Here is a 13,685-nt window from a genome sequence, read left to right as displayed (position 1 = left end):
GAACACATAGCTGTAGCTAGTAAATTTTCTTGGTATTAAACATAAAACTTTTTGCATTTGAGGTCTGCTATGGGCAAGTCGTTCTGGTGCTGTATGTATGTACTAACGTGCTGAAGTTTGTTCCTCACTTTGTTCCTCACTGGTGTACTTGTTAGTTGTGACAAGCAGGAATTTGGGCATTTAGGACAATGTTGCTTCGTGCACCTTTTGCTGGGGTAGGAAATCAACAGTTCAAAATATTTACTTTTAATTATGGTCATGTTTTTCTTGCATTCAGGTCTTTATATACTCAGCAGAAAGGCATTCCGGTTTTAGCTGGTGGTATAGCTTCTCATTTGATACAAATGGATCTCATGGCACTGTGCGCACTTATACGGCAGCTGAGGATGTGGTTTGTGTGTAGCTTGCATTGATGGGGCAGATGGAAGAGGCAGCAAGAAGGGGTGGGTGTGTATGTGTGCGATACGCTGCACTCCAGTGTTTTATACCAGCTGACATTCCAGTCCTTACTCTTCTGCAGCTAATGTAAAAATAATAAAACTAAGTATTTATTTGTCATGACACTGCAAATAAAAACATAAGAAAATTTTCCCCATTTTAAGATGCAAACTGAGCAGAACGTAACAGAGCATATTAGCAGGAAAATACCCTGCCCTGCCCCATGCTGCAGAATTAAAATGGCCATGTTACAACTCTGTGTAAATGGGTTTGCAGTGGAAACCCTCACAAGATCATTAAATATAAAAGCACTGTTGGATGCTGGGAAAATACTGTGCTGCCTATGTATATGCGCATCTCCATAGACATGCATGAATAGACAGCATCAATGCCATCGATTTGAATAAGGAGGTAATATACAGTATTGAGGTGACTTTGCTTGTGTTTATAACTGACTTATTTTTGGTTTGATGCTACCAGAATTGTGGATGTTTCTTCAACTTCTTTTAATTTTTAGTACTTGAGAATATTAAGACGCTAAAGTAACTCACTTGGTGGGTGTAGCCAAAGAGGAAAGCATTATTGTTAAACTGAAGTAAAATGGAGGGCTTTGTTTGTTTGTTTGTGGGGGTTTTTTAAGATTTTTTGAACCTAAGATGATGCTTGTATTCAGAATTAGTGATACTATTACAGCATGTCAAAATAAAAAGCTTTTGACTTTCCAACATATATCATCAATGACCCCAGGAAAAAAAGAATCACATCTGCACTAGTGCAGTTCTTGGCTTTTCTAGGGCTGATCAATAATCACATTGTGTATTCATTCCCCCAGCCCCCCAGCCCGCGAGGTCAACTTTAACTACTAGTCTTTATATTTCAGAAAAAGGACATAGACTAGCTTACGCATTAATAATATTGGCCTCAGTGTTTCCTTTGGATCTAATTTATGGTTACCCATCAAAAAAATCAGTAAAGTGGTTTGTTTTTTTTTTTTAAATTTAAGTACTTCATCTCTAATTTTTCTGGAGATCTTTTCTCTTCTTCTACCTTCTGGTGCTGTGTTGAGAGGTTTAGGTAGGACTGGACTGAGGATGCTGAGGTTTGCTATGGTTTTGCTGTTTAAATGGATCCTCTCTGGATTGTATTGTAGCATGTGACAGTGACAATGGGAGAACAATAATTTCAGGCCCTCGTGTCTCGATGGTAACACAGCTGCTGCAGTGAGGTTTTGTGATGGTTGACCAGCCAAATTTGGACAGTTGTTTCTAATTAGAAGTTCTTATTTACATTGCATTAGAAAATAGTTTGAAGCAAACTGGTAGATACACGGATGAAGTTAGTTCATCTTCTTCTCCTTGCCTTGAAAGATTAATGTTGCTTTTTTGTTTTGTCCTGCAGCCAGAATAAGTAGTCTTGAAAGAATCTTGCTTTTAAAATAAGCTTCCTTTATTATTTTTTTTTATTATTTTGGACTATAATGTAGTGGTGCCCAACAACTGCTGTAAAATAAAGGGTTATTATGGGTAGTTTTGTCAGTGTTAGACATCACCAGTAGTCTTAAGTCTTGTGATGGCATTTTGTGATTTCTGCATTGTTGTGGGTTTTTTTCCATGAAAGTACTAGTGATACTGGTTCTCTTTTATTCATTTCTTCATATTAGAGGGGAAATGTAGTTTGTTCATAATGGATTATTGATTGGTCTGCGAACAGCAGAAGCCCCAAGGCCTTGTCATCAATGGTACTTACTCTCCCAATAGTGAATGCATCGCTTCATGCAGCTATTCGCAACCCCAGTCTGTAGAATATAAGCCTGTAATTGTTACTCTTGTGCAGCGCAGTTTTTAGGGAGAGGAACTCTTCATTGTCATTATGGGATTTTCCCCCTCAATTTGTTCAAAGAATGGTCTCTTTGTTTTGGTAGCAAGATAAAGCTTGTCCTGGATGTTAATGATATATTTCAATTCATTGCTTAGAATACTACAGTGTAACTAATAAAGTACATTTCTTTGTCTCCCGGAAGACAAACACGCACAGTATACTAAAAGACAAAATATGTACTGAGTGGGTGACAGCTCTGTGTTTCTCAACATACCCCGTAGCTGCCCAAAAGCACCCCCCCGCCCCAAGCCCCTTGCTCCTGAACTGCTTCTCGAGGAGCCACAGAAAAATCTGGGTTACGGAGGTTTTGCTGACTTTGTTTTGAGAGAGATTACCTCGCTGCAAACGCCTACCTCCCGCTTTTTCAGCCTTAGTGTTTTTATCTTTATTTCAGCGTCTTCTTTCCCCTGCTAAGGGTGTGGCATTGCTTGAGAAAGGCCTGACTCTGCTTCCGCAGCCCTGGCTGCCGCGCTGAAGCCTGCTGCAAAATGTCATTAGCTCATGGAGGGAGAAAGGCACAAAAACACATGATGTATTTGGAGGAGCTCAAAATAATATCTCAGGGTTCAGACAGCACACTTTTCAAATGGGAAGAGCTTCCCCAGCTGCAGGGGAAGGCTGGTTTAAAATAATTAAACAAAAAAGTATTGCGAAATGCTGCCGAAGGACTTTATAAAGCCTAAGCGGAAATAGACTAATAGAAATTTCTTGTTTGTTTTTCCAGGAGCTTTTTATTTTTCCTTTTCAGTCCTGTGTCAGTTTTGGCAGGCTTAAACAAACTTCAGGAGGTCTGCTGTCAAGATCGCTGCTTATAATAGCTGGATACATTTGAAAATTTGTCAGTCTTCTACAACTGGCTCGGGATTTTTGGGTAGCTTTTTACCGAGTTAGTTTGGCTTACTCTCATAAAATCAGTTCAGAGCTATGCTGCCTTTACCTAACGGCAAGTTTGGTCTCTAGGTTGCAGAATGCCAGGATATCCTGCAAATTCAAGTATGGCCTTACTATTTAAAGATGTGCTTGCCCTTCTACCCTCTGGTGTAGTCCAAAGGATGCTATCAGCTCAAGGCAGCAAGGGATCTGTGGGCTTGTGATATGGTGCATAAGAGGCATTTTGGTAGGACTGGTGCCTAAACGAGGACAGCAGGATCAAGCCTTTAATCAGGGGTGGTGGACTGATGACCCCCATGGGATCGAGGTGTTCAGGAGCAGCCATGTCCCCTCACAAAGCGAGGAGGAGGGTGTGCAGCTAGAGCGAGGTTGGTGTGTGTGTAGGGCAGTGCCTCTGCAGCTTGGGGAGAAATCGTGGGGCGGGGGGAGAAAGGTCTCTGTGGGTCAGTGAACATGAAGGCTGGCGAGACAGTTGTAAAACGTCCTCTGATTTTCAGCCACTCTTTTCCTGCACTTTGCTTTCTTCTGCCCTCTTTACTTTGAACTGCCAAGTCTGTCTGGCTGCGGAGCAGCCTGAGCCTTCTCAAATCAGGAGACATCAGCTCTCCAGGTTGCTGTTCCTTGAAAGATCCAACTTTCTCAAATTCACCTAGATGTTTACGTGCTATGTGCTATCATTTCATCATCTAGAAGGAATTCCAGTAAGATATTTTTTCCACAAGATCACGCCTCACAGTGGTGGTGGTTTTTTTTTTTTTAAAGTCATTGTTGCTTTTGGCAGAGGAACACGGTGGAGTGATTGCAGTGTATACTCAAACCTCTTGGAGATTAGAGGAGCGATTTTCCTCTGGTGCGTTCGTCTTTCAGATGGGACTTGAAATACTGACACCCAAGCTGAAAGACGTTTGTTTTAAAATATACACTGTGCTTTTCGAATAGGTCTGTGTAGCTTCCCACACTGTATGTTCTTGTTTGTTACTTACTGAAGAGTTCTGCCTACTTGCCAGTACAGCCCATGCAATGTGACTTTCAAAGTCAGGTTTAATTGAAGAGAAATTAAAAAGTGATGTATAGTCTTCTGTATGTTGGAACAGGAATAATTTTCTTGTATGTTTTCCTCTCACTCTGCATTGCACAGGATATTTGTATGTAAGAAATAAATCTGCAATTCCTTTTTCAATGTGGTGTCTCTTGCATTCTATTTTTCAATTTTCTTTTGTTGTTTATTTTTTATTTCTTTTTTTATTAATTGTTTTCCAAGAGGCACAGAAGGTCCTTAAGAGGGTCTGTCTCGCCCTGCGGGGAGTCCTCACCGCATACCTGGTCCTCTTCCAGAACATGCAGGTGGACGAAGAGTAATGGGTATTTCAGAGTGCTCCTGTTTGATTGGAAGTGCTGTTCTCCTGTACTTCCACACATGCTTCGCTTCAAGACCACGTGAGGGTCTTGCAGAAGTTGCAAGGTTGATGCAGCTGCGCACCGGCATACCTGCCGGGCCGCCGGCGGGGACGGGCTACCACAGCCTCGCTGAGGAAGCTGCGGCTGATGCTGGCAAAGGTGCCGGGGCCCCGTGGTGAGAGCAGGTTGCTTTGGCCAAATGTGTTTTCTCTCAAGCCCAGAACTCTGAGTTAGTTTTTAAAACCAGAGAAGTTTTCGTGCCTAAATGTTTGAAATAGAGTCGATTCTGACAAATACTTGTGGGAAACCTTGTTTTCCTTGCTGGGGGCTGGGGGGTAATAAAAAAATTTATTTGTATTTGTTCCTGTGTGGGTCAAGGCAAAGACCCTCTGTGAGGCAATGGGTGCAGGAACAAGCCTTATAACTAAATTATTTGGCTGAGCAAAGGCATTTCTTGGAATGCCACCCCTCCTGTTTTTGGGTCTTTCTTCATTTTTCTCTTCCTCCTTGCTTTATATACCAAACCTGCATGTAAATAGTGATGATGTTAAGTGCCTCAGTGTATTTCAAAGGGGCTAAAACCGCTTCCCAGACACTGGCCAGCGGCTTCTTACATGAACTGCTGATCCCTAGTTCAAGAAAATGAAGGGCCATAGTTCATATGGCCCTTAGAACAGAATATCAACCCCTCCTCGAGGAGTTGTGTGGCATTTGGCATAGGCTGCAATGCCATTAAAACACACAAAGTATTTTTAAAGATCATGTATTAATGTACAGTTTACATTCACTTGCATTTCCTTACGGCTTGCCTCTGTGCTAGTGGGGATCTCCGTGCTGTGACAGTCTGGGAGAAATCTGCAGGCTGGATGTGACTCTGCTACGGATTCTGTGTGACAAGCTGGTGCTGAGGAACTGCCGGACCAAAACGATGAAAGGTTACTGGCTACCACCTGAAACTACTGAGAGTCGAAACATTTTTTAGTAGCCTTAGGGTAGCTGGAGGTGGCCGCGTTCCACATGTGCTGAAAGAGAATTATTTCAGAATACTTTCAGGTTATTTCAAAATACAAATATTTTTATAATCGCAGTCAGCCAGGAAGAAACAGAAATAGCTATTGCAAAATTCCGTTCGTAGTGGAAGAGTGATCAGTGTGGTTTGATTTACCAGTTGATGTCTTCCATCCCTTGTGCCATCTTTGATGTTGAAATAATTGTTTAATAATTAATACTAACGTGGAAACGATTAAGCAAAAATGTTCTTTTCTACTGGTAGGATTCTTTACAAGTGTTGTTTTCCTCATTTTGTACTTTCAGTCTTCTGAAGCTTTTTTCAAAGTTAACATTTTTATTTTGTTTTTGCTGCTTCTTTCCAATGAACGCTGGCTTTGCTGTTCAGCAGAGAGCACCTCTAAAAGAATTACTTTTAAGTGGCACTCAGATGATGTGAGGACAGAGTTATAAGTTGTTTGTATATATTTCTGTCAGCCTATTTACCAAAGCCTAAGGGAGACCTCCACACACTGTGTAAAGCAAACTCAGATTGGGTGAACATCCTTTCTTCCCCCTGGAATTTCTGTCTGTGGAAGGTCAGACTTGAAATTTTGTGAGCTTAAATGTGTATGAATTCAAATAATTCAAACCTAGGAATACTTTATTTCAACGTTTATGAATTGCAGTGCATTGGCCAAACTCAAGTAATAAAGATGAAACAGTTTTCTCAGACTGTTTTGCTGAAGATGATAACACTTCCTTTAAGTATTTCAGACTAATAAAATAATTTGGTAATTTTTTCACTCTTTTTCCCCCCTCAGGCCTAATTTAATATAGAGCTAGGGGATTGTCTTGCCAAAGGCTAATATCCCTCTTATAAGTAATGCTTTCTTCATATCCTCATTTTCATAACTAAGTTTCATTAATGAAAATGCTATAAATAATTAAAGTGAAATATGTCAAGACTAAGCACAGGGAAGCTGTGGCCAAGTAAACAAAGGGACTCTGAAGCTTTGGATTTATATGTGCCTGAACTGCTGCATACAGCATTCTTGTCTAAGTTGGGCTCTTAAAGCTCTTTTTTGAACTTTCAGACAGGAAGCACTGTAGAGAGTTGAGTTAAAATGGGACCTACATTTTAAAAAAAAAAAAAAAAAAGTTGCTCTTCTAAAAGTCAGCATACCAACTAGCAGTGTTCTCACTGCTGTAGACTGTAGAAAATGCAGAATGTAGAAAACATTGTATAAAATACCTGGAAAAATCTGTCCCCAAAGCTTCCTATCTCGTTTTCTACAATAGTGCAAAACATTTCAGAAAAAGCTATTGCTTGTTCAAGTATACTGTAGTGTAAAATGCAAGAAGTTTCCCTGGTGTTCCTTTTTATGATTTAATGAGTTTTAGGTTAAGTCTTTGATTATGAGACAATGTGAATATTTACTTGGCAGATTTAGGTTATGGGTCAAATAAATAAGATGTTACTCTGAATTGTTTCATCCATTCAATATGCAGTGTAAACTGCATTTGTATTTGCTGTTTGGCAGGTTCGTACCTTCTGGTACAGCCACAATGTCCAGTGGCTGCCATCCTTCATATACTCAAGGAGTTTCTTCCAAGGCTGCCCCTCAATTTGGTTTTGAATGGCTAATTTCAGAGATTGATTTAGATACTCTTATATGTAAACTTCCTGCTCATATGGACTTCTGAATTTGTGAACTGATGTGATTTTTTTTTTTAAGTCATGATAAATTAGTCATAACATACAAATGTTTAATTCAGGAAATGAAATTGCATTTGTAGCATGTCCCTTAGATATTACTGTCAGGTCTCTGAGGAAAAGATGGTTTGGGTAGATGCTGTTGATAACTCTTAGCATGCTGAATGGGTACTAGATATGCAGAAAATCAAACCCAGAAATGAATGGTCTTGTAGCAAATAAGAGGGCTAGATTAACTTAAACATAATGAAGTTATTCTGTAGCGAGTAACTGAGATGGACATTGCATCAGTTTTATCTTGCCTTTTGTTAGGCTCATGCTGGTGATGTGGTTAGACTATTTATTTATTTACGTATTGAAAAGACTCAGGTGAATACAATGAGAAACCTTGACATTTGCAACTGTAGATCTGTAGTTCTTTACTGAGTTATAGATGCCAAGTGATGGATATGTGAATATATAGTCTCATTATTGCTCTGCATATTTTTAGCTACATTTTAAGAAGCTGCTGTTTCCTTAATGTAGTAATAGATTGGTTCTCTTTATTAGATAATATGGTATTCTTTGATGTTAGTCATGTGGTGTTTGTAGTACTTAATAAGGGTAGGAACGGGGAAAGATTTTTGTTTCACAGTGTGGTAATTGGAAAAGAAACTATCTGTGGAGATCTTAGCCATTGCTTTTTGCCATATACAAGGTGGAGAATTGCTGGTGTGTTGCATCTTGCATTGCTGGGGCAGATACTGACCCTTGCATTTTAATCAAGACACAAAAGCTTTTAAACTTTTATTAATCTGTTTTGTTAATCAAAGTTGTTTCTTGTTTTGTTTGTTTATGGTTAAGATTCTGTTTCATTGAGGTGGGTGGTGCTGTGGTTTCCTGTGTCTCTTGTTGACATAAATCACTCAACTTTTAAGATCATTTGATACCTACACACATTATCAGTTTACTTTGTTAGATTGAGACTAAATATTACACTTCAAGATTATTTCTTTTCTTCATTGTCTAACAGGAAATAACTTTTAGTTTTCCTGAATGCTTTGTCAGGCCCTGGATTCTTGTTTTCTCTCTAATCAAAGCACTGAGTGTCCTCAGTTTCTGCGCCTGCTCTGTGCATGCCACATCAAGCACAGCAGAGCTGTCCGAGACGCAAAATAATGCAGTTGCCAGCAAGAATATGATACTTGCTGAAGTCTCTAGGAAAGGCTTTTATCTTTGGCAAGTAAGTATTTTACATGAAATGACACATGATGGTAAAGCCACAGATTTAAAGCGTAATAACCCCCTCAGGAAATGTTTTCCTCATTTAAGGTGTATTTTTAGCCACTTCTGCCTGGGTTTAAAACAAAAAATATTTTTAAAGTTTGCACTTTTTTAAAGACAGTGTGATTTCAGTGTATGAAAATTAATGTTTGCTCTTTTTTGGATTTTGTTTATTAATGATGCATGCCATTATAGTTTAGAATATCGGCAAAAGGAGAAGCTGCTGCTTTTTGGTACAATAAATTGTAGTATTTACTTCTGAACGCTTCTGAATGCAAGGCAAGTGATGGAAGCTGTTGAATTAAAAATATGAATAGGTTTAAGTATATTTAAGAGTCTACTTACACAATTTCTGTACATTTGTGTGATTTTGTTCTTGTTTCAGATGATCTATGCCATCCGCTTACAGAGCACACGGAAATAAATCGGCGCTTCAGACTCTCTCAAGCAGCTGAAAGGAGAAATGTTACCCCAAGAATGAAGCAATAAAAGGTCTCTCTGCAGAACCGTATGATTGAAAACACGGTCCAGCCCTCCTCTGCTGCCGGACATGCTTTTGTCCTCTTGCCCCACTCACCCGATGTTGCAGTAATACAGATGGATTGTAGTAGAGAGGCAGAAATGGAGTTACGGAGATCCTCTAGCCCAGGCAAGCTAAGCAAGAATGACATGGATGCTGACAAGACTATGTGCCACAGCTGCTGCATCTGCGGTAAAAGTTTCCCGTTTCAGAGCTCTTTGTCGCAGCACATGAGGAAGCACACGGGTGAGAAGCCCTACAAATGCCCTTACTGTGATCACAGAGCTTCCCAAAAGGGTAACCTGAAGATCCACATCCGTAGTCACAGAACAGGCACTTTAAGTCAGGGGCACGAGGCGGAGATGGGAGAGGCGCAGCTGGGGGAGATGGGCGTTTCAGAGGGCCTCGGCGGGTGCACGAGCCCTACTAAAAGTACCTCCGCCTGCAACAAGATCTTGAACGGTACTGCTCAGGTAGATAGCAGCAAGATCTTGTTGAGAAGCAGCAAGAAGGAGGTCATGGAGGTGGTGCCAGCTGAGGAGGATGGCAAACTGACCTCTTACCAGTGCACCTTCTGCAAAAACAAATTTGAAAGGAAGAAGGACCTGGAGCAGCACCTGCACCAGGTCCACAAACCGTTCAAGTGCAGGTTGTGTAGCTACATGACCTTGAGGGAGGAGACGCTGTTAAACCACATAGAGAAGGACCACATAACAGCTCAGGTCCCAAATGGGGAGGCCTACGCTGAGAACTGCAAGAGCGAGCTGAGCGCGGGCGAGTTTCCATGTGAAGTCTGTGGTCAGGCCTTTAGTCAAACCTGGTTTCTGAAAGCTCACATGAAAAAGCACAGGGGGTCATTTGATCACGGGTGCCACATTTGTGGCAGGAGATTCAAAGAGCCCTGGTTTCTCAAAAACCACATGAAGTCGCACGGCCCCAAGTCCGGGAGCAAAAACAAACCAAAAAATGACTTGGAGCTCATAGCCACTATCAATGATGTGATACAGGAGGAGACGATTGTGACGGGCCTGTCTCTGTATGAAGTTTGCACCAAGTGTGGAAATCTGTTTACAAATATGGAAAGCCTGAAGGCACACAATGCTGTTCACTACCGGGCGCAGCGGGGCGGCGCTGGGGATAAGGCCGAGGGCTTAACTGATGGGAGCCTAAGCTCCTCGGTAACGAAGCAGTTTTTCTTGCAGTGTCTCGATCTAAGGCCATCTGTAGGGATGGATAGAGTTACAAGAGGACAGCCTGGGAAAAGAGTAGCCGAGCTGGATCCGGTCAGTAGCTACCAAGCTTGGCAGCTGGCCACCAAAGGAAAAGTAGTGGAGCCCTCAGAGTATGTGAAGTATGTGGGATGGGACGAGGCCCTGGCAGATGCGGACGTGACTTACGACAAGGATAAGAGAGAGTACATCCTTGTCAACCAGGAGAAGCGCAAGCGAGACCAGGACTCACCCAGCTCTTCCAGCAATCCCAAGAAAAAGAGCTGCAGCAGCGGGCGCCCGGAGAAAACTGGTGGTGCCCTGCCAGGGGAGAGCTGCCCGCTCGCCCAGGGGGACCTGGACTACCGCCCTGCCTCACGGCAGAGCCGGCGGGCCGCCCAGAACAAGTCCACCGAGTGCTTCGAGTGTGGGAAAATCTTCCGCACCTACCACCAAATGGTGCTGCACTCCCGGGTGCACCGCAAGGAGCGGAGGAGCTGCAGCGAGGGCGGGACGGCCGCCCAGCCCGACCGCTACGGTTCCAGCAGCGAGGAAGGGGACTCAGGGTCCGTCAGTGGGCCCAGCACCCCTGGCTCCACATCCGCCCCAGAGGACTCAGCCGCCTCCGGCCTGGGGGAGGAGGGGGCTGAGGAGAGCTCGGAGGAGGGAGCAGCCAACCCCTCGCTAGGTAAGATCCCTCCCAGCCTCGCCACTGTCGCCGGTCTCTGCGTCTCCTGGTGCGGGACACGGCGATGAGCAGAGGGAGAGGTGTGTGAAAGCATGGGAGAGGTTTAAAGGTGGTGTGGATGGGGTCCCGTGCCCACTGAGCACTGCTGCTTGTCTCAGCATGATGACTCGTCATTTCTGGCGCAGGTAATAAAAGCGAGATCAGAGGACATCTTCATAAGGTGCGGGTGAACTTGTATTTTGGTGAAGGACACCTGAGAAGTATCTTAGTTGCCTATAGCAAGGCTGTAGGGTAGTGTCTTCCTTGGACATCTTGGGGGCTCTTTTTCCCTGATTTATGAGTGACCTGTGCCCTGTTCTGCTGGTAGCAGGGGCACAGCCTGTGCGGTGTAGCCCCGAAGCACGTAAACTTGTTAATCTCCAGCATGAGAGGCATCTCTCTCCTCTGCTTCGCTTTGCTTCCCAAACTGTGTTTGTAACTCCAAAGGCTATAATTAATCTCTCTGGATTAAAGCAGTCCTTTGAGCCCAACACTACTAAATGGAACAAATTATTCTCCAAATAGCAGCAAAGTAAATATTTAAAAGAACACCATTAAGCACTTGTGTATCTTTTTTTTTCTGTATTTTATTTTTGTTGTTCACCATGCTTTGTTTATAATACCCTTTTAGAAATGTGAGATTAACCATTCTTTCCTTACTAGCCTTGTGCTGTTGTTTGTTTTCTGTTTGGTGAACAATAACGTCTTCCTCTCATTTTGATTCCTTTTGTTGTGAAGAACATAGTTATCTGTAGAGTTAAACTCATTTTCAAGACCATTGCAGATGAAGTAATCTGCACCATTGTGGAAGAGGGTGGATTTATTCAATTAGATGTGTTCTTTCAGGATTTTATATAAGGTTGTGCTTTCTCCTGGCTACAGACCCTGCAGCAGCAAAGCAACAGTTTCCAGAATTGCATATTAATAGCTGCATGTTTTTCATAAAGTTTTGAAGCAATGTTGGATTTTTTTTTTTTTTTTTTTTTTTTTTGGTCATTAAGCTTCTTTTGTGAAAGTCGCATAGTTTTAGGACAACTGAAGTTGGGGACGACACTGCTTGGCAATGTAACTTTCAAAATGTAAGGCGTAGAGGGAAGAGAGCTCCAAAGGGTTGAAATTGTCAAAAATTAAACCCATCTGTTTGTCCTTAAACTTACAAGAACAGTCCTAAACTTGATTTTGCTGCAACCTGGATCAAATCCCCAATGGACAAATTGGGTGCACACTAGAACAGAAATGTAAATTAAACAAAGTACTCCAGCTTTTTGTATGCTTTCTTGCCCTTTCCATAAAGCGCAACTGCAAAAAGTCCTAGTGACAAACTGACTTAAATATTTTCACTATGATTACTTGCCCATTTAAAAGACTCAAACTTTGGCTTTCCATCTGCTGTTGGATTTTGTACACTTAAACAAAGCTCCTTTTGGGACCGTACATACTTTTTGTGAAAATCCATCAGGCGCTGCCTGAAACACCTCGGTACGGTTGGCACCAAGATGCAGTGATAAAACTGCAGCTTTGTCTGGAGTTAAGTGGGGCTGCCATGTTTTACTGGTGTAATGTACAGTGCCCTTACAGAAACTGCTGTGATGGAAAACCATCTCTCTGGAGATGGGTGTAAAACACCAAACACTTTTTCACATGATGTTCAAATAGGAAAGCTGTTCTTACACTCTCTCTGTATTAAGCACTCTATTTCTAGCAAGAGGAGCCGCCTCATCTCTTGCCTGTCCCGCTTCTTGGCTCAACTCAAGCTTTGAGCCCTTGTTGCAGGAGTGAAAGGTGAGAGTTAAAGTCACAGAGCAGATTCTCGCACAGGAATTAAGGTGACTGGCTTAACTGATGTCACTAGCCAGCACCTGGAAACTCATTTCTTTGGGTGCGAAATTGCTCCTTATCTTCTTTAACTGTAAAGAAGCAGCGAACTGATGGGCTTAAATAAAAGCACATCTTGGAAAAGGGATGTGTTTGCATTGGTGGGCCGGGAGGGTTTCTGCTGCATTTTATATTTGCTCATGTCACAGCTAAAGAGCTAATCAAGTATTTAATTGGCTAATCAGAAAATGATTCAGAAGAAAGCTGGTTTTTGGGTTTGGTGTGTGGTGGTTTTTTTTTTTTTTTTAAAGAAGTTTTCATAGGTCAATGTTCAGGACTCAAGTTTCTCAATTTTCTCTTTTCAGTATGCAGATTTACTGATACTGCCCTTATATTGTTTTCTAAGGGACTGGAGTCATTCCTGTCCAGCAGGCTGTAGGGTTAGTTTTCCTCTTCTGCAGATTGCCGCTTTAACTCCAGCGGCTTGCTTTCCCTCCCCGACAACAGAAACTTAAGGTGTACAGAATATAGGCCAAATTCGCCCTCATGTACGCTTCTGCTAAAATCAGGTGTTCCGGTACGGCCTTGAAGCACATTTTGTCCTAGAAGTGCTGCGGTTTGCTATCCTCTGCTGCAGATTTTGTAGTTATTCTTGCCGGTGAAGCTTTTCCATCAAGAGCCGCGCTTCCAGCCCCACGGACAGCATCCCTCCCCAGTGGAGGCGGGCAAGCAGTGCGCTCGGTTCCTGTTTCTGATGTGCCTTCTACAGTACTATTTTTACTCAGGCCGTGGTCAGGAAAATCTTGTGCTGCTCAAAAGGTTATATAATATCTGTATTTATTT

The 13,685-nt window shown here is 42.3% G+C and overlaps 2 protein-coding genes across 2 annotated transcripts in view; both read left to right on the top strand.

The window, feature by feature from the left end:
- LOC104623001 overlaps window positions 1-2,367 on the top strand; it is a 7,599-nt gene extending 5,232 nt beyond the window's left edge. The window contains 1 exon segment of the mRNA XM_010289940.1: window positions 2,149-2,367. Coding sequence (XP_010288242.1) covers window positions 2,149-2,367 — 219 coding nt within the window.
- Window positions 2,368-9,082: 6,715 nt separating this feature from the next.
- LOC104623000 (zinc finger protein 516-like) lies at window positions 9,083-11,056 on the top strand. The gene has a single exon (XM_010289938.1). The coding sequence runs from the start codon at window positions 9,083-9,085 to the stop codon at window positions 11,054-11,056; it is 1,974 nt and encodes a 657-aa protein (XP_010288240.1).
- The last annotated feature ends 2,629 nt before the right edge of the window (window positions 11,057-13,685 follow it).

The sequence above is a fragment of the Phaethon lepturus genome, unplaced genomic scaffold, assembly GCF_000687285.1.
Source record: "Phaethon lepturus isolate BGI_N335 unplaced genomic scaffold, ASM68728v1 scaffold13506, whole genome shotgun sequence".
Taxonomy (NCBI): domain Eukaryota; kingdom Metazoa; phylum Chordata; class Aves; order Phaethontiformes; family Phaethontidae; genus Phaethon; species Phaethon lepturus.
The sequence above is the reverse complement of the archived record's forward strand: the minus strand, read 5'-3'. Positions and strand labels throughout refer to the sequence as shown.

Coding starts and splice junctions, on each gene's coding strand:
- LOC104623000 (XM_010289938.1), top strand. CDS start 9,083: ATGATTGAAAACACGGTCCAGCCCTCCTCTGCTGCCGGACATGCTTTT.